General features: G+C 56.3%; 1 protein-coding gene across 1 annotated transcript in view; it reads right to left on the reverse strand.

Annotated features, from left to right (window-relative positions):
• Nucleotides 1–12214, reverse strand: part of KCNJ3 (potassium inwardly rectifying channel subfamily J member 3) — a 46223-nt gene extending 34009 nt beyond the window's left edge. Inside the window, exons 1-2 of the mRNA XM_009896803.2 lie at nucleotides 11414–12214; nucleotides 914–1130 (exon numbers count right to left, since the gene is read on the reverse strand). Coding sequence (XP_009895105.2) covers nucleotides 914–1130; nucleotides 11414–12091 — 895 coding nt within the window. The 5' untranslated portion in view covers nucleotides 12092–12214. The remainder of the gene's footprint in view (nucleotides 1–913; nucleotides 1131–11413) is intronic.
• Between the last annotated feature and the right edge of the window lie 7202 nt (nucleotides 12215–19416).

Consider the following 19416-nt stretch of genomic DNA (forward strand, 5'->3'; position numbering starts at 1 on the left):
TCTTGCTGAGCATTGCTCAGATCCCCTCTGGGGCTGCTCTTCTGCAGGCTCCACAGCCCCAGGGCTCTCAGCCTTTCCTCCTCACAGAGCTGCTCCAGGCCTCTCAGCAGCTTTGTAGCCTCCACTGGACTCTCTCCAGCAGTTCCCTGTCTCTCTTGAACTGAGAAGCCCAGAACTGGACCCAGGACTCCAGATGTGGCCTCAGTAATAGGCCTCAACCTGCTGGCCACACTCTTCTTGATGCACCCCAGGAAACCACTGGCCTTGTTGGCCACGAGTGCACATTGCTGGCTCCTGGGAAACATTTGGATACAACCATAAGGACCCCAAAAATGAACACAGCTATGGTGAATATTCCCTCTAAGTCTTGCCCTGCAGCAGGCAACAGCCTGGGAAGATGTTGAGCTGCTGGAAGGTGTCCAGAGAAGGGCAACAAAGCTGGGGAGGGGTCTGGAGCACAGCCCTGTGAGGAGAGGCTGAGGGAGCTGGGGTTGCTTAGCCTGGAGAAGAGGAGGCTCAGGGGAGACCTTCTTGCTCTCTACAACTACCTGAAGGGAGGTTGTAGCCAGGTGGGGGTTGGTCTCTTCTCCCAGGCAAGCAGCACCAGAACAAGAGGACAGAGTCTCAAGCTGTGCCAGGGGAGGTTTAGGCTGGATGTTGGGAAGAAATTCTTCCCAGCAAGAGAGATTGGCCATTGGGATGTGCTGCCCAGGGAGGTGGTGGAGTCACCATCCCTGGAGGGGTTTAGGAAGAGCCTGGCTGAGGCACTTGGTGCCATGGTTGAGTTGATGAGATGGTGTTGGGTGACAGGTTGGACTGGATGATCTCAAAGGTCTTTTCCAACCTGCTTACTTCTGCCCTGTTCCATGGGCAGGTGCCCTCTGCTGCAGGGAGTCTCTCCTTGCCTACTCACCTGTGGTCTCCACGATGCCCTCCAGGATGACGACGATCTCGAACTGCTCCGTCTGCATGCTGCGCTGGGAGAGGTCATAGAAGGGGCTCTTGGCATCTATCACGTGGCAGATGGTGAGGGGGGACACCAGGAAAAGCTGGTCAGCCCCTGTGCTGAAGCCCACGTCCAGCTCCAGCTGATCCAACGGGAGAAACTCACCCTCGGGGGTCTGGCGAGACTGGATGAGGGGAGGAGAGAGAGAGAGAGGTCACTGCCAGAGCAGCTGTCACTGAGGCACCCCAAAGCATGCCCACATCCCTGCCCTCACATGGGGCAAACCCCAGGCCAGCCACACAGCCAGGAAACAGGTGGAAATCCAGCACAGCCTCTGGCACAGGCTGCCCAGGGTGGTGGTGGAGTCCCCAGCCCTGGAGGGGTTCAAGCACCCTGTGGCCGTGGCACTGTGGGACATGGCTTGATGGCCATGGTGGGGGTGAGCTGATGCTTGGACTGGATCACCTCAGAGGTCTCTTCCTACCCAAACAATTCTGTGATTCTATTCCATTATAGGAAGAAAGAGCTGGAGCTGTTGGAGTGAGGCCAGAGGAGGCCACAGAAGTTGTCCAGGGGCTGGAAGCCCTCTGCTGTGAGGCCAGGCTGAGAGAGTTGGGCTTGGTCAGCCTGCAGAAGAGAAGGCTGCAGGGAGACCTTCTGGTGGCCTTGCAGTGCTCCAAGGGCTGCTCAGAAAGCTGGGCACAGACTTTTGAGCAGGACACAGGGGGATGGCTTGAACTGAAAGAGAGAGATTCAGCCTGGAGAGAAGGAAGGGAGTTTGGGTAATGAAGCTGGGGTAGCTGATGCAAGAGCTGGAGCACCTCTGTGTGAGGACAGGCTGAGAGAGCTGGAGCAACCTGCATGCTCTCTGAGCACCACAATTTGGCCCACTCAGGTTACAAGATATTTTTTGCTGCCAGGTTTGTCACAATTATTCTCCTCCCCATTCCTTCTGGGTTTAAAGATTCTGCTGTTTCTCTTCCCTCCTTTCATCTAAAGCCATTTCCTTCCTTCACCAGCCAGCAGGGCCTCTTGTGACAGGAGAAGGGGTGATGGTTTGAGCTGAAAGAGGGAGATTCAGCTGGAGAGAAGGAAGGTGGGGAGACACTGCAACAGGCTGGCCAGGCAGGTCGTGGGTGCCACCTCCCTGGAGGTGTTCAAGGTGAGGCTGGATGAGCCCTGAGCACTCTGGCCTAGGGGAAGGTGTCCCTGCCCATGGCAAGAGCTTTTGATCTTTAAGGTTCCTCCCAACCAAACCATTCCATGATTTCCTCTCATCCCATCACCTGACACTGGGGAGAAGAGACCAACCCCCACCCGGCTCCAACCTCCTTTCAGGGAGCTGTGTAGAGCAATGATTTCTGCCCTCAGCTTCCCCTTCTCCAGGCTAAGCCACCCCAGCTCCCTCAGCTGCTCCTCACCAGGTTTGCTCTCCAGACTCTTCCCCAGCTTCACTGCCCTCCCCTCCAGATAGCCAACACCTCCCCAACTCCATGGCAGGTGAGAGCTCTCAGCCACCTGCAGGCTCCCTGCCTGGCCATGAGCTGCTTGCAGGCACATGCCTGGGCCATGAGCTCCTTGCAGACTGCAGCAGCAGCTGGATTCAGGAGCAGCTTCTCCCCTCAGAGCTGGCTAACACCAAGCAACGTCAGCCTGCAATCAGCTGAGCACACAGCTCTCCAGGGAAGCTCATAGATCACTGTCCTGTGGACAAAGGAAGCCTGCAGAAGCGATGCTGTTCTTGCTTGTCTGCTAGGAGACAACAAACCACATTTCACAGCTGGAGAGCAGGCCCATAAAAACCAGACTCAGGGCTGAAATCTCAAATTCAGGCTCACCCACCTCCTTGCAAGCTACACTTTGAGGCCCTGGCCCATGAGGAGAGTTGGCCTCAGCACAGCCCTGCCCAAATCAATCACAGAATCAGACAACTGTCAGGGTGGGAAGGGACCTCAAGGCTCAGCCAGTTCCAACCCCCCTGCCATGGCCAGGGACACCTCACACTACAGCAGGTTGCTCACAGCCACATCCAGCCTGGCTGCAAACACCTCCAGGCATGAGAACAGATGAGGAGAGGGAGTGGAGAGGGAGGGGAGAGGTGAGGGAGGGGAGAGGTGAGGGAGAGGAGAGGTGAGGGAGAGGAGAGGTGAGGGAGAGGAGAGGGAGAGGAGAGGGAGAGGAGAGGGAGAAGAGAGGGAGAGGAGAGGGAGAGGAGAGGGAGAGGAGAGGGAGAGGAGAGGGAGAGGAGAGGGAGAGGAGAGGGAGAGGAGAGGGAGAGGAGAGGGAGAGGAGAGGGAGAGGAGAGGGAGAGGAGAGGGAGAGGAGAGGGAGAGGAGAGGGAGAATAGAATAGAATAGAATAGAATAGAATTAACCAGGTTGGAAAAGACCTTTGAGATCATCGAGTCCAACCTATCACCCAGCACCATCTCATCAACTCAACCATGGCACCAAGTGCCTCAGCCAGGCTCTTCCCAAACACCTCCAGGGATGGGGACTCCACCACCTCCCTGGGCAGCACATTCCCATGGCCAATCTCTCTTGCTGGGAAGAATTTCTTCCTCACCTCCAGCCTAAACCTCCCCTGTCACAGCTTGAGACTGTGTCCTCTTGTCCTGGTGCTGGTTGCCTGGCAGAAGAGACCAACCCCCACCTGGCTACAACCTCCCTTCAGGGAGCTGTAGAGAGCAAGAAGTGTCCAGCTGGCTTCGGAAGCTCTCCAGAGAAGGAGACTCCACAACCTCTCTGGGCAGCCTGCTCCAGGCCTCCAGCACCCTCACACCAAACAACTTTCTCCTCATCTTCAGGTGGAACCTCCTGGCTTCCAGTTTGTGCCCACTGCCCCTTGTCCTGTCCCTGGGCACCACTGCCAAGAGTCTGGCCCCAGCCTCTTGCCCCCCACAGCTCCTTTAGCTCTCACTGAGCATTGCTCAGATCCCCTCTGGGGCTGCTCTTCTCCAGGCTCCACAGCCCCAGGGCTCTCAGCCTTTCCTCCTCACAGAGATGCTCCAGGCCCCTCAGCATCTTTGCACCCCTCTGCTGGACTCTCTCCAGTATTTCTCTGTCTCTCTTGAATGGGGAGCCCACAACTGGACCCAGGACTCCAGATGTGAGCTCTCTAGGGCAGAGCAGAGGGGGAGGAGAACCTCCCTTGACCTGCTGGCCACACTCTTCTTCATGCACCCCAGGAGACCATTGGCCTTCCTGGCTACAAGGGCACCTTGCTGGCTCCTGGGGAACTCTTTCCTTATGATTCTAGGATTCTTTGCTCACCAGCACTCCCAGCTCCTTCTGTGTGGAGCTGCTTCCCAGCAGTGCTGGTGCAGGGGGCCCTTGGTGTGTGCCATGGGAGGTGGTGGGGCTCAGGTGGAGAAGCTGTTGGGAGCCCAAAAGCAGAAGGCAGCAGACAGAGCAAAAAGGGATTACTCTCCTTGCTGAGGATTTGGTTTCTATTTTTGCTGTTTCCCCTGAAGGGTGGCTGGGTTTGGAGCAGATCTAATCCCAACCAAACAATGGGGTGCTTCACTGCCATCAAGTCTTGGCTGAGGAACCTGCTTGGATTTGGAGGGGGGTGGTGAAAACCCAGATGGATTTCCCCCTTCCTCTGCTCCCCCCCCCTGAGAACAGCACACCCACTGTAAGGTAAAGCCATCAGAGCCCAGAAACATCTAGAGCACATCTGCATAAATCTGCTGCCTGCAGGGCTTTGTTTGTTCTTTCTTGAGAGAGAAGTTGACTTCTCAGTAAAATGAAAGGACAAAAACCCCAAGGAAAGCACCACATAAGGACCCACAGGCAGGGTGAGGAGCAGCTCTAGAGAAGGAATGGTTCCCAGCAGACCACCCATGCCTCCACAGTGCTGTTCTAGTCCCAGGGGAGGCACAACTTGGCCCACTTCTGGGTGGTGTGTTCGTGGTGGAGATATCAAGACCCATTCACCCATCTGAGCTTTGGGACAGAAGAAAACAGTGGCCAGAGAGTGGTGGTGAATGGTGCCACATCCAGCTGCAGGCCAGGCACCAGTGGTGTCCCCCAGGGATCAGTGCTGGGCCCCATCCTGTTCGATATCTTTACTGATGATCTGGATGAGGGCATTGAGTCCATCATCAGTAAATTTGCAGATGACACCAAGCTGGGGGCAGGAGTTGATCTGTTGGAGGGTAGGAGAGCTCTGCAGAGGGACCTTGGCAGGCTGGACAGATGGGCAGAGTCCAACAGGATGGCATTCAACAAGTCCAAGTGCCAGGTGCTGCACTTTGGCCACAACAACCCCATGCAGAGCTACAGGCTGGGGTCAGAGTGGCTGGAGAGCAGCCAGGAGGAAAGGGACCTGGGGGTGCTGGTTGACAGCTGCCTAAACACGAGCCAGCAGTGTGCCCAGGGGGCCAAGAAGGCCAATGGCATCCTGGCCTGCAGCAGGAACAGTGTGGCCAGCAGGAGCAGGGAGGTCATTGTGCCCTGTGCTCAGCACTGGTTAGGCCACACCTTGAATCCTGTGTCCAGTTCTGGGCCCCTCAGGTTAGGAAAGATGTTGAGGTGCTGGAAGGTGTCCAGAGAAGGGCAACAAAGCTGGGGAGGGGTCTGGAGCACAGCCCTGTGAGGAGAGGCTGAGGGAGCTGGGGTTGCTTAGCCTGAAGAAGAGGAGGCTCAGGGGAGACCTTCTTGCTCTCTCCAACTCCCTGAAGGGAGGTTGTAGCCAGGTGGGGGTTGGTCTCTTCTGCCAGGCAAGCAGCACCAGAACAAGAGGACACAGTCTCAAGCTGTGCCAGGGGAGGTTTAGGCTGGATGGTAGGAAGAAGTTCTTCCCAGCAAGAGAGATTGCCCATTGGGATGTGCTGCCCAGGGAGGTAGTGGAGTCCCCATCCCTGGAGGTGTTCAAGAGAGGACTGGATGTGGCATTTGGTGCCATGGTTTAGTTAGTCCTGAGGTGTTGGGTGACAGGTTGGACTTGATGATCTTTGAGATCTTTTCCAACCTTATTGATCCTATGATTCTCTGATTCTCTCTGTCACAGCCAATTCAGAAGATGATTGAAGAACTCAGCAGCAGGAGCAGGCCCACAGGAGGCCATGAAGAACACCTCTCATATGAGGTTGTACAGAATGGAGAAGAGAAGGCTCCAGAGAGACCTTCTGGTGGCCTTTCATGTGAGTGGTGGGAGAACAGGAGTGGGGGCAGGATTCTGCCTGGTGCCCAGGCAGCAGCCCACCCATTTTTAACCACTTTCCCTCATCATCTCCTTTCCCTCACTTGTAGCTTCTTTGGATTTTGCCCTCTCCATCAACCAAGTTGTCTTCACCTTTCCTATTTCATTCCTATTTCACAGAATGGTTTGGGTGGGAAGGGACCTTCAGGACCATCTAGTTCCAACTTAAAGATCTAACTTAAAGACCAGCTAGTTCCCAAGCCCTGAGTGGGGAGGGACATCTGCAACCAGAGCCCCACACAGCCTGACCCTGGTTGCAGGGATGGGGGCATATTCCACCTCACTGGGCACCCTCAGTGGCAAACATTTCCTCCTTCTCTCCAGCCTGAATCTCCCTCCTTCAGCTCAAACCATCACCCCTTGTCCTGCCACAAGAGGCCCCTGCTCAAAAGCCTGTCCCCAGCAAACCCTGTGAGGAGAGGGGAGAAGCTGCTCCTGAATCCAGCTGCTGCTGCAGTCTGCAAGGAGCTCATGGCCCAGGCATGTGCCTGCAAGCAGCTCATGGCCAGGCAGGGAGCCTGGAGGTGGCTGAGAGCTCTCACCTGCCATGGAGTTGGGGAGGTGTTGGCTATCTGGAGGGGAGGGCAGTGAAGCTGGGGAAGAGTCTGGAGAGCAAACCTGGTGAGGAGCAGCTGAGGGAGCTGGGGTGGCTTAGCCTGGAGAAGGGGAAGCTGAGGGCAGGAATCATTGCTCTACACAGCTCCCTGAAAGGAGGTTGGAGCCAGGTGGGGGTTGGTCTCTTCTCCCCAGTGTCAGGTGATGGGATGAGAGGAAATCATGGAATGGTTTGGTTGGGAGGAACCTTAAAGATCAAAAGCTCTTGCCATGGGCAGGGACACCTTTCCCTAGGCCAGAGTGCTCAGGGCTCATCCAGCCTCACCTTGAAGACCTCCAGGGAGGTGGCACCCACGACCTGCCTGGCCAGCCTGTTGCAGTGTCTCCCCACTTTCAGTGGCAAACATTTCCTCCTTCCCTCCAGCCTGAATCTCCCTCTTTCAGCTCAAACCATCACCCCTTCTCCTGTCACAGCAGGCCCTACTCTGAAGTCAGTCCCCAGCTTTCTGCTCAGCCCTTTGAGCACTGCAAGGCCACCAGAAGGTCTCCCTGCAGCCTTCTCTTCTCCAGGCTGACCAAGCCCAACTCCCTCAGCCTGGCCTCACAGCAGAGGGCTTCCAGCCTTCCTCTGATCATTTTCCACTGAGTTTCTACATGAACTTCTCGCTCCTAAGCCCTTATCCCTGCTTTCCCCCCCGCTCCCTATGGCAAGCTTAGCAGGCAAACTCAAAATGAAAGCCATTGTGTGAGGATTGCCAGTTGCAGCCAGGTTCTGCCATCCTGTTTTCCAGAGGATTTGCATTTGTCTTCAGAGGTCTCTGCCAAGAGAGCAGCACTTCAGCAGCAGACAACCTGCGAGCAGCCCCACCATTAGCTCTGCAGCAGAGGCTGCTGTAGGCAAACCAAGGCACAAAGCAGCGAGGCAGCACTTTCCACCCCACCACCACATATTCCTGCCAGCTGGAAAGACTCCTTCCTGCAGTCCTAGGGGGGAGAGAGGGGGAGGTTGTTCTCCTTTTTGTTTTTTTCAGTCAGGAAGCTTGGTCAAGCCCCACTGGCACAGACACTGGGAGGAGAGTCACAGCCACCTAGAGCCATACCCACAGAAAAGCCACATTTTAGCCCTCTATTTAGACTGGAGATTAGGAAGGAAGTCTTTCCAGGGAGGCTGGGGAGACCCTGGAACAGGTTGCCCATGGAGGTTGTGCATGTTCCCTCCCTGGAGGTGTTCAAGGCCAGGTTGGATGAGGCCTTGAGCAAGCTGGGCTGGTGGAAGGTGTCCCTGCCCACGGCAGGGGGGTTGGAACTGGATGAGCTTTAAAGGCTCCTTCCAACCCAAACTATTCTATGATTCTGTTCCTCTTCTCTCTGGACAGTTTTGCAGCTCTTGTGGGCTGGGCAGCTTGGGGATGAGGAAAAAGCCAAAGGCTGGGGGGCAGAGGACACAGGAGGATGGGCAGAGGACACAGGAGGATGATCAGAGGACACAGGAGGATGATCAGAGGACACAGGAGGATGATCAGAGGACACAGGAGGATGATCAGAGGACACAGGAGGATGGGCACAGGACACAGGAGGATGGGCACAGGACACAAGAGGATGATCAGAGGATACAGGAGGATGATCAGAGGACACAGGAGGATGATCAGAGGACACAGGAGGATGATCAGAGGACACAGGAGGATGGGCACAGGACACAAGAGGATGATCAGAGGATACAGGAGGATGATCAGAGGATACAGGAGGATGATCAGAGGACACAAGAGGATGGGCACAGGACACAGGAGGATGATCAGAGGACACAGGAGGATGGGCACAGGACACAGGAGGATGATCAGAGGATACAGGAGGATGGGCAAAGGACACAGGAGGATGGGCACAGGACACAGGAGGATGATCAGAGGATACAGGAGGATGGGCACAGGACACAGGAGGATGGCCACCACCCAGCTGCCAGCACCCACATCAGTGGCACAGCTCACAGATGGCATTTGCCTTTGCCTCACACAAAGGATGCCCAGGATGCAAGGCCAAGCTTGCTTTGTCCGAGCTGCTGCTGCTCTGGCAGCCTTCCCTCAGCTCCTCTCTGCTTCTGGCTATTTTTAACCAGCTGCAAAACCTTCACCCATCTCTCACTCCAGCAACCACCAGCACAAAACCAGAGGAAATCTCGGTGGTGAAGCTTCTCCTTCACGTAGATTTCAAGCTCAGGGTGGGTTTGGTTTGGGCTTGGAGTGGGGGTTTTTTTTGGGGAGCCACACTGAAGTTTGAAGCTCTAACTTAGAAAATTAAAGGGCTGGTTTCCAAATTTGGCATGGAAAATAATGGATGTGGAGGCTCCAAAGCTCTTCAAGAGCCACCTTAAATGTGCCAGTCCAACCTCCCCCTTCTTATCAGGCTGGTCACACAAAGCAGTTGGAGGGGTCACCCTGGTGACCAGATAATTGCTTACCAGGCTAATTGGACGTCATTCAATTAACTGCCTGGACTTGTGACAGCAGGAAACAACCAGGGCTAGCTGGGGAGCAGCAGAACTGGGATTCCAGCTGGCTGCTCAGAAAGGAAAGCCCTGCACAGCACCCACCCTGAGGGCTGGGCACCCACATCACTTGCTGAGCCTCTCTTGGAGGGCCGGGTGCCCACATCTCCTTGCAGAGCACCCACTTCGAGAGCTGGGCACCCACATACCTTTCTGAGCACCCACACACCTTTCTGAGCACCCAGCCTGAGGGCAGGGCACCCTAATCCCCTGCAGAGCACCCATCTTGAGGGCAGGGCACCTACCTGGAAGGCAGGGCACCCACATCCCCTTGCCCGAGCAGCATCCACATCCCCTTACAGAGGACACACTCTAAGGGCTGGGTACCCACAACCCCTCCAGAGCACCCACCCCGAGGGCAGGGCACCCTAATCCCCTGCAGAGCACCCATCTTGAGGGCAGAGCACCTACCTGGAAGGCAGAGCACCCACATCCCCTTGCCCGAGCAGCATCCACATCCCCTTACAGAGGACACAGTCTAAGGGCTGGGCACCCACAACCCCTCCAGAGCACCCACCTCAAGGGCTGGACAGCCACATACCCTCCAGAGCACCCACCCCGAGGGCAGGGCACCCTAATCCCCTGCAGAGCACCCACCCTGCAGCCTGGGCAACCATCCTGAGGACAGAGCACCGACATGCCCTGCAAAGTACCCACCCTGAGAACTGGGCATCCACATCCCCTTACAGAGGACACAGTCTAAGGGCTGGGCACCCACAACCCCTCCAGAGCACTCACCTCAAGGGCTGGGCACCCACATACCCCTCCAGAGCACTCACCTCAAGGGCTGGGCACCCACATACCTCTCCAGAGCACCCACCTCAAGGGCTGGGCACCCACAACCCCTCCAGAGCACCCACCTCAAGGGCTGGGCACCCACATACCCTCCAGAGCACCCACCTCAAGGGCTGGGCACCCACATACCCTCCAGAGCACCCAGCCTGAGGGCAGGGCACCCTAATCCCCTGCAGAGCACCTATCACGAGGGCAAGGCACCCACCCCAAAGCCAGGGCATGCACTTCCCCTTGTCACAGTACCCAACCTTGAGGGTTGGGCACCCACATCCCTTGCAGACCACCCACTCCAGAGGGCAGAGCAGCCACCCTGAAGGCAGGACACCCACATGCCTGGCTACATCAAACATCAGCCAAGCCATCCCCTTCCACCCCCTCCACATTTCTTCCAGCTCCCCTACGGCTACGTGGGGGATGTGTGGCCAAGACCTCCAACCAACCCCCAGCTCCCCCCTCGAAATCCAGAGCCACCAGCAGGAGCTTGAAACATCTGCCCCGTGGCATCCTGCTTCCCGTGAAGTTCACGCACTGGATGGCTGAAGTTCTGCCTGGGTGGCCCCACCGTCGCCCCCTCCCCTCCAAAAAAAGCCCAGAAATCATAGCCTCGGAGAATTGTTTGGCGTGGAAAAGAGCCCCAAGACCATCCAGCGCGACCACCAACCGGAGAGCTTCCTTTTTAAATGCAGCCTGGGGGGAATTCAAGCCACAAAGTGTTGATGCCTCGGAGAGGTCTGGTGGTTTCTAGCACTATGGAAGCGTAAACCCAGGGCTGGATGTGAAGGGTTCCCCTCCAAAGCTGCTGCTGAATCGGAGGGTTGAGAATACATCCGGCGCCCGACGGCAGAGCTCGGGGACATGCAGAGAGCCCCAGGTAGGAGGGAGGGGTGGTGAAGGGCGCTCAAAGGGGCTGACAGCAGAGCTGGGGATCATGGAAGCATCATAGAATCACAGAATGGTTCGGGTTGGAAGGGACCGCAGACATCTAGTTCCAACCCCCCCGCCCCCGCCATGGGAAAGGACTTTAAACATCGTCCAGTTCCAATCCCCCAGCCACAGGCAGGGACCCCTTCCACCAGCCCAGGCTGCTCAAGGCCCCATCTAACCTGGCCCTTGAGCACCTCCTGGGAGGGGGCAGCCACAACCTCCCTGGGCGACCCGTTCCAGCGTCTCCCCAGCCTCCCTGGCAAGAAAGAAGGAAGGATGAGGACCGGGCCAGCAGGGGATGCGTTCCTCTGCGACCTGAGCTAGATTGCACGGTCCTGCTCTGGCAGGGGTGGGGGGGTTGGCCTCGACGATGCCTTTGGGTCCCTTCCGCCCCCTGGCACGACCCTGTGATCCCCCGGGGAGCCGGCGGCGGCGGGACCCAGACTTACTTTGAGCAGCTTGCAGCGGATCTGCGCGGAGACCATGTGGCTGTTGCGGAGGTTGCCCACCCGGAACATGAGGGTCAGCTTGCCGTCCCGCATGGAGATGGCGGCGTGCTCGCTGAACATCAGCGTCTCAGCCCTCTTCTTGGGCTGGGACATCTTGATGAACATGCAGCCGATGAGGAAGGCGTCCACGATGGAGCCCAGGATGGACTGGAAGAGGAAGAGGATGATGCCCTCGGGGCATTTGTCCGTGATGTAGCGGTAGCCGTAGCCGATGGTGGCTTCGGTCTCTATGAAGAAGAGGAAGGCGGAGGGGAAGTTGTAGACGTTGGCCACACAGGGGGTGTAGCTGTCATCGTGCGCCTTGTTGAGGTCCCCTCGCATGTAGGCGATCACCCACCACATGGAGGCCATGAAGAGCCAGGCCACGGTGTAGGTGAGGATGAAGATGAAGAGGTTCCAACGCCACTTGAGATCCACCAAGGTGGTGAAGAGATCCGAGAGGTAGCGGCTGGTCTCTCCGCCCAGGTTGCCGTGCTGCACGTTACACCGCCCGTTCTTGTCCACGAACCGCTGCCTCTTCCCCCGCGGGGCCGCCCGCGGCGGCGGCAGCCCCCCGCCGCTGGCCGAGGTGCTCACTACCTGGTAGTCATCCCCCAGCTTCCTCCTCAGAGCCGACATGCTCCGTTCCGCGATGCTCCGCCGAGCCCGGGCCCGGCGGCCCCGGCCCCGGCCCCGCCGCCGCCGCCGCCTCTCTGCGGGCGCGGAGGCTCCGCTCTGCGCGGCCGCCACCCACGCGGAGCCCGGCGGCAGGGGCGGTGCGGCCCCGGGCAGGGCGACCCCGGCTCCGCCCTGCGCTCAGCCCACACAGCCACCCCCGATCCGCCCCTCGATCCGCCCCGGATCCGCCTCCTCGCCGGCCCATCTCTGTGTCCCCCCCGCCCCTCTTCCCCCCCGCGGTGTCCTCTGCGCCCTCCGGGCGGGCGCCATTTTCTGTGCCCTCCTCCGCGGGGCTACGGCCGCGGGGTGTGCTCGGGGGGACGAGCAGACGGCTGCCGGGTGGAGAAGACCCTTTAAGATCGAGCCCGACCACGATCTGAATAACAAACAAAGCCCCTCTCTTGCTCACCCCTGTCCCTCAGCACCACCTTCCCGCGGCTCGCAAAAACCTCCGGGGATGGAAGGGTTTGAATCCCCTCCCCGGGCAGCCTGTGCCCCGCGTTCACAAGTGTCACCTGCTGCCCAGTTCAAGCCTCCCCGGTGGTGCAGCTGGAGGCTGTTTGCTCTTAACCCATCTCTAGTTCCCTGGGAGAGGTGTTTAGCAAGAGCCTGGATGGGGCACTTGGTGCCATGGTTTAGTTGATTAGATGGTGCTGGGTAATAGGTTGGACTTGATGATCTCAAAGGTCTCTTCCAGCCTGGTTTATACTATTCTATTCTATTCTATCCTATCCTATCCTATCCTATCCTATCCTATCCTATCCTATCCTATCCTATCCTATCCTATCCTATCCTATCCTATCCTATCCTATCCTATCCTATCCTATCTCTTATCCTATCCTATCCTATCTCCTATCCTATCCTATCCTATCCTATCCTATCCTATCCTATCCTATCCTATCCTATCCTATCCTAACCCCTACCTGGCTCCAGCCTCCTTGCAGGGAGCTGTAGAGAGCAATGAGGTCTCCTCTCAGCCTCCTCTTCCCCAGGCTGAACAGCCCCAGTTCCCTCAGCTGCTCCTCACCAGCCCTGTTCTCCAGACCCTTCCCCAGCTTCATTGCCCTTCCCTGGACCTGCTCCAGTCTCTCAATGTCCTTCTTGGAGTGAGAGGCCCAAATCTGAACCCAGTACTGCAGGTGTAGTCTCACCAGTGCCCAGCACAGGGGCACAATCCCTGCCCTACTCCTGCTGGCCACACCGTTGCTGATCCAGGCCAGGATGCTGGTGGCCTTCTTGGCCACCTGGGCACACTGCTGGTGCATCTTCAGCTGCTGTCAACCAGCACCCCCAGGTCCTTTTTCACCAGGCAGTTTTCAGCCACTCCACCCCAAGCCTGGAGTGTTCATAGAATCACAGAATTGTTAGGGTTGGAAGGGACCTCAAGGCTCAGCCAGTCCCAACCCCCCTGCCATGGCCAGGGACACCTCACACTACAGCAGGTTGCTCACAGCCACATCCAGCCTGGCTGCAAACACCTCCAGGCATGAGGCTTCCACCACCTCCCTGGGCAACCTGTGCCAGGCTCTCACCACCCTCATGGGGAACAACTTCTTCATGGACTTGTTGTGAGCCAGGTGGAGGTTCCAGCAGTTGGCTGTGTTGAACCTCACCCCATGTCTGTTGATATTTCCCCCCAGTTAAAGAAAACAATGGGTGACATTCATCCCAAGCCATGGTTGAAGCTACCATAATCCTTCGGCATCAGAGACGGGTTGGCATTCCCAGCTTCCCCTCTCCTGGACCTAGGTACTTCTCTTTCTACAGCCCTCCCTGCTTTCCAGACTGGACTTTCCAGACTGAAATGTGTGGACATGGCACTTGGGGTCGTGGTTTAATGGCCATGGTGGTGTTGGGTTAACATTTGGACTCCTTATCTTAGAGGTCTTTTCCAACCCAAACTATTCAAGAAGGCCAATGGCATCCTGGCCTGCAGCAGGAACAGTGTGGCCAGCAGGAGCAGGGAGGTCATTCTGCCCCTGTACACTGCACTGCTTAGGCCACACCTTGAGTCCTGTGTCCAGTTCTGGGCCCTTCAGGTTAGGAAAGATGTTGAGCTGCTGGAAGGTGTCCAGAGAAGGGCAACAAAGCTGGGGAGGGGTCTGGAGCACAGCCCTGTGAGGAGAGGCTGAGGGAGCTGGGGTTGCTTAGCCTGCAGAAGAGGAGGCTCAGGGGAGACCTTCTTGCTCTCTACAGCTCCCTGAAGGGAGGTTGTAGCCAGATGGGGGTTGGTCTCTTCTGCCAGGCAAGCATCACCAGAACAAGAGGACACAGTCTCAAGCTGTGCCAGGGGAGGTTTAGGCTGGATGTTAGGAAGAAGTTCTTCCCAGCAAGAGAGATTGGCCATGGGAATGTGCTGCCCAGGGAGGTGGTGGAGTCCCCATCCCTGGAGGTGCTTAGGAAGAGCCTGGCTGAAGCACTTGGTGCCATGGTTGAGTTGATGAGATGGTGTTGGGTGATAGGTTGGACTTGATGATCTCTGAGGTATTTTCCAACCTAGTTAATTTCTATTCTATTCTATTCTATTCTACTCCATTCCATTCCATTCCATTCCATTCCATTCCATTCCATTCCATTCCATTCCATTCCATTCCATTCCATATTCTATTCTATTCTGTTCTGTTCTATTCTATTCTATTCTATTCTATCCTATTCTATGAGTCTCTGAGTGATGGAATGGTCTTGGTGACATAAGCCCTTGCTTGCTCTGCAGGAGCACCTTGTCTTGGGGGCAAGGGCTTGCTCTCCACAAAGCCCTGAGAAACGTTCTTTCCTCCCAGCCAGGAGCCCCAGACTGCTGGAACTTCCTGCTAAGTTATTTGTCCTAACTGTGGGACAAAGTGAAGCCCTCCAGGAACCAGCTGTCTCTTCACTTCCAGTGCCTCTTGATGTCCCTTCCTGTCTGCTTCTCAGCTCACCCTAACCCTCAGCAGCTACAGCACCCAGAAGGAAAAGCCCAGAACACTCTTCCCCATCCAAAGCAGCAGCTGATTGATTTCCTTTTGCTCAGCAATTAGGTGTGCCACCAGGACAGGGAGGAAGTGAGGGTGCCTGGTGGTGGAATGAAGCCCTCATTGGGATGCAAAGGCACTCAGGAAACCCATGTGGGGAGTTCCAATTCAGATTCAAATGGAGATGCTGAACGTTCTCGGGCGGCAGAACAGCAAATTCCACCGTGAATCATCACGTTAGTTCATAAGCAAATGCAGCCCAAAATGAGGAGCACAGCTCACAAACTGCTCACATGCCTGAGTTCCTCTGGCCCAGGTGGCTTCTTTGGCTACACCTCAGGGCAGCCACAGAGGGATGGGACTGAACTCCATGTCCTCCCACGGCAGTAGTTATGGGGGAGTTCAGCATTAGTGGTGTGAGTGGCCAGCTCCAGCCCTGTCAGAGCCTTGCTGGTTCTGTGAATCACTGCCACCCACACTGGGGTGCCACCAGCAACAGATGGATGGGACATAGTGTCACAGAACCATTGAACCCCAGGCTGGAATGGGGCTCAAGGATCTGGAGGTGAGGAGAAAGTCCTTCACAAAGAGAGCTGTTAGCCATTGGGATGTGCTGCCCAGGGAGGTGGTGGAAGTCCCCATCCCTGGAGGGGTTCAAGCACCCTGTGGCCATGGCACTTTGGGCCATGGTTTAATGGCCATAGTGGGGTTGGGCTGAGGGTTGGACCTGATGGTCTTAGAGGTCTCTTCCAACCCAAACAATTCTGGGATGCAGATGAGGGTGCCTTACATGCTGCTCTGGCACCAGAGAGGGTGAATGTTGTTCCCTCGCCCATGAGCTGTCTCAGAAGGGTGTCAGGAGTGGGACTGAGCTCTGCACACTGAGCTTCAAGCACAAAGAGTTCTACAGCTGGTGAAAGCTTCAAGAGGGGATTGGATGTGGCACTTGGTGCCATGGTTTAGTAGCCATGAGGTGTTGGGTGACAGGTTGGACTTGGTGATCTCTGAGGTCTTTTCCAACCTTATTGATTCTATGCTTCCATCTGGGTCACCCTTTCTTGGCAGAAGCCTGGTCTAGACAATATGACTGTCCAGCTGTGTCTTCAAAGTGGCCAGTGATGGGGACTCCACCATTTCCCTGGGGAGATTCCAGTGTCTGATTGTTTTCATCATGAAGCAGAGCCAGCAGGGTGAGAGAGGTGATTCTCCCCCTCCAAACTGCTCTGCTGAGACCCCACCTGGAGCACTGTGTCCAGTTCTGGAGCCCCTAGCACAGGAAGGGTCTGGAGGTGCTGGAAGGTGTCCAGAGAAGGGCCATGAGGATGAGCAGAGGGCTGGAGCTGCTCTGCTCTGAGGACAGACTGAGGGAGTTGGGGCTGTTCAGTCTGGAGAAGAGAAGGCTCTGAGGAGACCTCATTGTGGTCTTCCAGGATCTGCAGGGGGCTCCAAGAAAGCTGGGGAGGGACTTTTGAGGGTGTCAGAGAGGGATAGGACTGGGGGGAATGGAACCAAACTAGAAATGGGTAGATTGAGATTGGATGTGAGGAAGAAGTTGTTCCCCATGAGGGTGGTGAGAGCCTGGCACAGGTTGCCCAGGGAGGTGGTGGAAGCCTCATCCCTGGAGGTGTTTGCAGCCAGGCTGGATGTGGCTGTGAGCAACCTGCTGCAGTGTGAGGTGTCCCTGGCCATGGCAGGGGGGTTAGAACTGGCTGAGCCTTGAGGTCCCTTCCACCCCTGACAGTGCTGTGATTTGTGAGGTTTCAGGAGGCACAACTGGGAGAGAATGGCTTTAGAGAGTGCTTGGACTCCTGGTCTTAAAGGTCTTTTCCCACCAAAAGGATTCCATGATTCAAGCTCTGGCACAGGCTGCCCAGGGAGGTGGTGGAGTCCCCAGCCCTGGAGGTGTTCAAGAAACCTGTGGCCATGGCACTTTGGGCCATGGTGTAATGGCCATGGTGGTGCTGGGTTGGAGGTTGGACTCAAGGATCCAGCTCAGCTCTACAGAATCACTGCAGGACTTTTGGCAGCTCCTTCCTTCATGGGAACTGGAGCTCTTGTGTCTGGGGTAACCTCATCCTACCTCTGCTCCAAGGCCCCAGAGGCCTGGGTCACACAACTGAAAGCCTGCAGGGCTGTTTCTCCTTCTTTCCCCTTAGTTCTCTTTGGAGATAGATGAGGAGAGGCTGAGGGCACTGGGGTTGCTGGGGAAAGGGAGCCTGAGGGGAGACCTCCTTGCTCTCTACAGCTCCCTGAAAGGAGGTTGGAGTGGGGTGGGGGTTGGTCTCTTCTTCCAAGCATCAAACAGCAGGACCAGAGGAAATGGCCTCAGGTTGCCCCAGGGGGGAGGTTTAGGTTGGACATGAAGAACAATTTCTTCCACACCATGTGGCAGGATGAGTTTCCTCCATGGAGAGGGCAGCAGCACTTGGCTGGAGGAGGCAATAAGGTTTGCCCTCAGTTGATCACCAGAGTTATTGATGTGATTGCAGTGCCTGCACTGCCACTTGGGACCCTCTGCTCTGCTGATCAATGCTCATTTGCTGTTCTGATCTCACCACTCTCCAAAGAGGTTGGGGGGAGGGATTGGAAATGAAGCCCAAAGTGTTTCTCCACAAACCTTTCTTTTCTGTGGGACTCCTCAGAAGGAGCTGAAATATATCTGGGTTAAATGAGGAGCAGGGGAACTTCAGTGAAGAGCTCTTCCTGGAGGAGTGGGCACAGAAGTCATCTCCAATCACAGCTCCAAGGCAGAAGGGCTGGAGGTTCTGTCATAAGAATCATGGAATGGTTGGGGTCAGAAGGTGTTCAGCAGGAGGCATAGCCTAAAACTACCACAGAAGGGAGCTTTAAAGCTCATCCAATCCAACCCCCCTGCACTCAGCAGGGACATAGAGTCATAGAGTCACAGAATCAATAAGGTTGGAAAAGACCTCAGAGATCAGCAAGTCCAACCTGTCACCCAACACCTCATGACTACTAGACCATGGCACCAAGTGCCACATCCAATCCCCTCTTGAACACCTCCAGGGATGGGGACTCCACCACCTCCCTGGGCAGCACATTCCCATGGCCAACAACTCTCTCTGGGAAGAACTTTCTCCTCAGCTCCAGCCTCAACCTCCCCTGGCACAGCTTGAGACTGTGTCCTCTTGTTCTGGTGCTGGGTGCTTGGGAGAAGAGACCAACCCCCAGCTGGCTACAACCTCCCTTCAGGGAGTTGCAGAGAGCAAGAAGGTCTCCCCTGAGCCTCCTCTTCTGCAGGCTAAGCAACCCCAGCTCCCTCAGCCTCTCCTCACAGGGCTGTGCTCGAGGCCTCAGCCCTATGAGGGACATCTGCAACTGGAGCAGGTTGCTCAGAGCCCCAAACAGCCTGACCTGGAGTGGGTGCAGGGCTGGAGCATCTCCCACCTCTGCCTGCTTTTCTTTCTCTTGATAGGTGTGATCCACTTTTGAACCCTTTCCATCAGTGACAGCAGCACCCACCTGCTCTTGCACTGCTTCACCTTCCCAGGCTCTGTGAGCTTCATTTGTGTTCTGCTCTTCAGCCTGCCTCATAGAATGGTAGAGGTTGGAAGGGACCTCCAGAGGTCCAACATCCCCTGGCAAAGCAGCATCACCTTGGGCAGTTCACACAGGAATGCATCCAGACAGGCCTTGGAAGGCCCTAGAGAAGGGGACTGCACAACCTCTCTGGGCACCTGGAAGGGCACATCCTGCTGCAGGGCCTTTTTGCTTTCAGTGTGCAGGTGAGGTGCCTCCAGTCTGGCAGTTCAGTGGCAAGAGTCAAATACAGAGGGCTGAGCATTCCTCCAGAATGCTGCATCAAGATGGCTTAGCTTGCAGAAGAGGAGGCTGGGAGGAGACCTCATTGCTCCCTACAGCTACCTGAAGGGAGGTTGGAGTGAGGCCACTGTTGGCCTCTTCCCCCAGGTAACTAAGAGAAAATGGCCTCAAGCACCAGGGGAGGTTTAGGTTGCAGGTCAGGAGCAATTTCTTTGCTGCAAGAGTGGTCAGGCACTGGACCAGGCTGCCCAGGGAGGTGGTGGAGTCACCACCCCTGGAGGTGCTGAAGAAATTTGAGGACATGGCACCTTGGGCCATGGTTTAGTGGCCATGGTGGTGTTGGGTTGATGGTTGGACTGCATGACTTTAGAGGTCTCTTCCAACCCAAACAATTCCATGATTCTCTGATCACACCCAGCAGCCTCCAACAGCTCAGGCCATGAACATCAGGCTGGATTCTCTTTTCCTTCTCTTGCTATGACAGGGGTTTGGGGACATGGTTTAATGGCCATGGTGGTGGTGGGTTGAAGGTTGGACTCAGAGGTCTTTTCC

The sequence above is a fragment of the Dryobates pubescens genome, chromosome 2 (genome assembly GCF_014839835.1).
Source record: "Dryobates pubescens isolate bDryPub1 chromosome 2, bDryPub1.pri, whole genome shotgun sequence".
NCBI lineage: Eukaryota > Metazoa > Chordata > Aves > Piciformes > Picidae > Dryobates > Dryobates pubescens.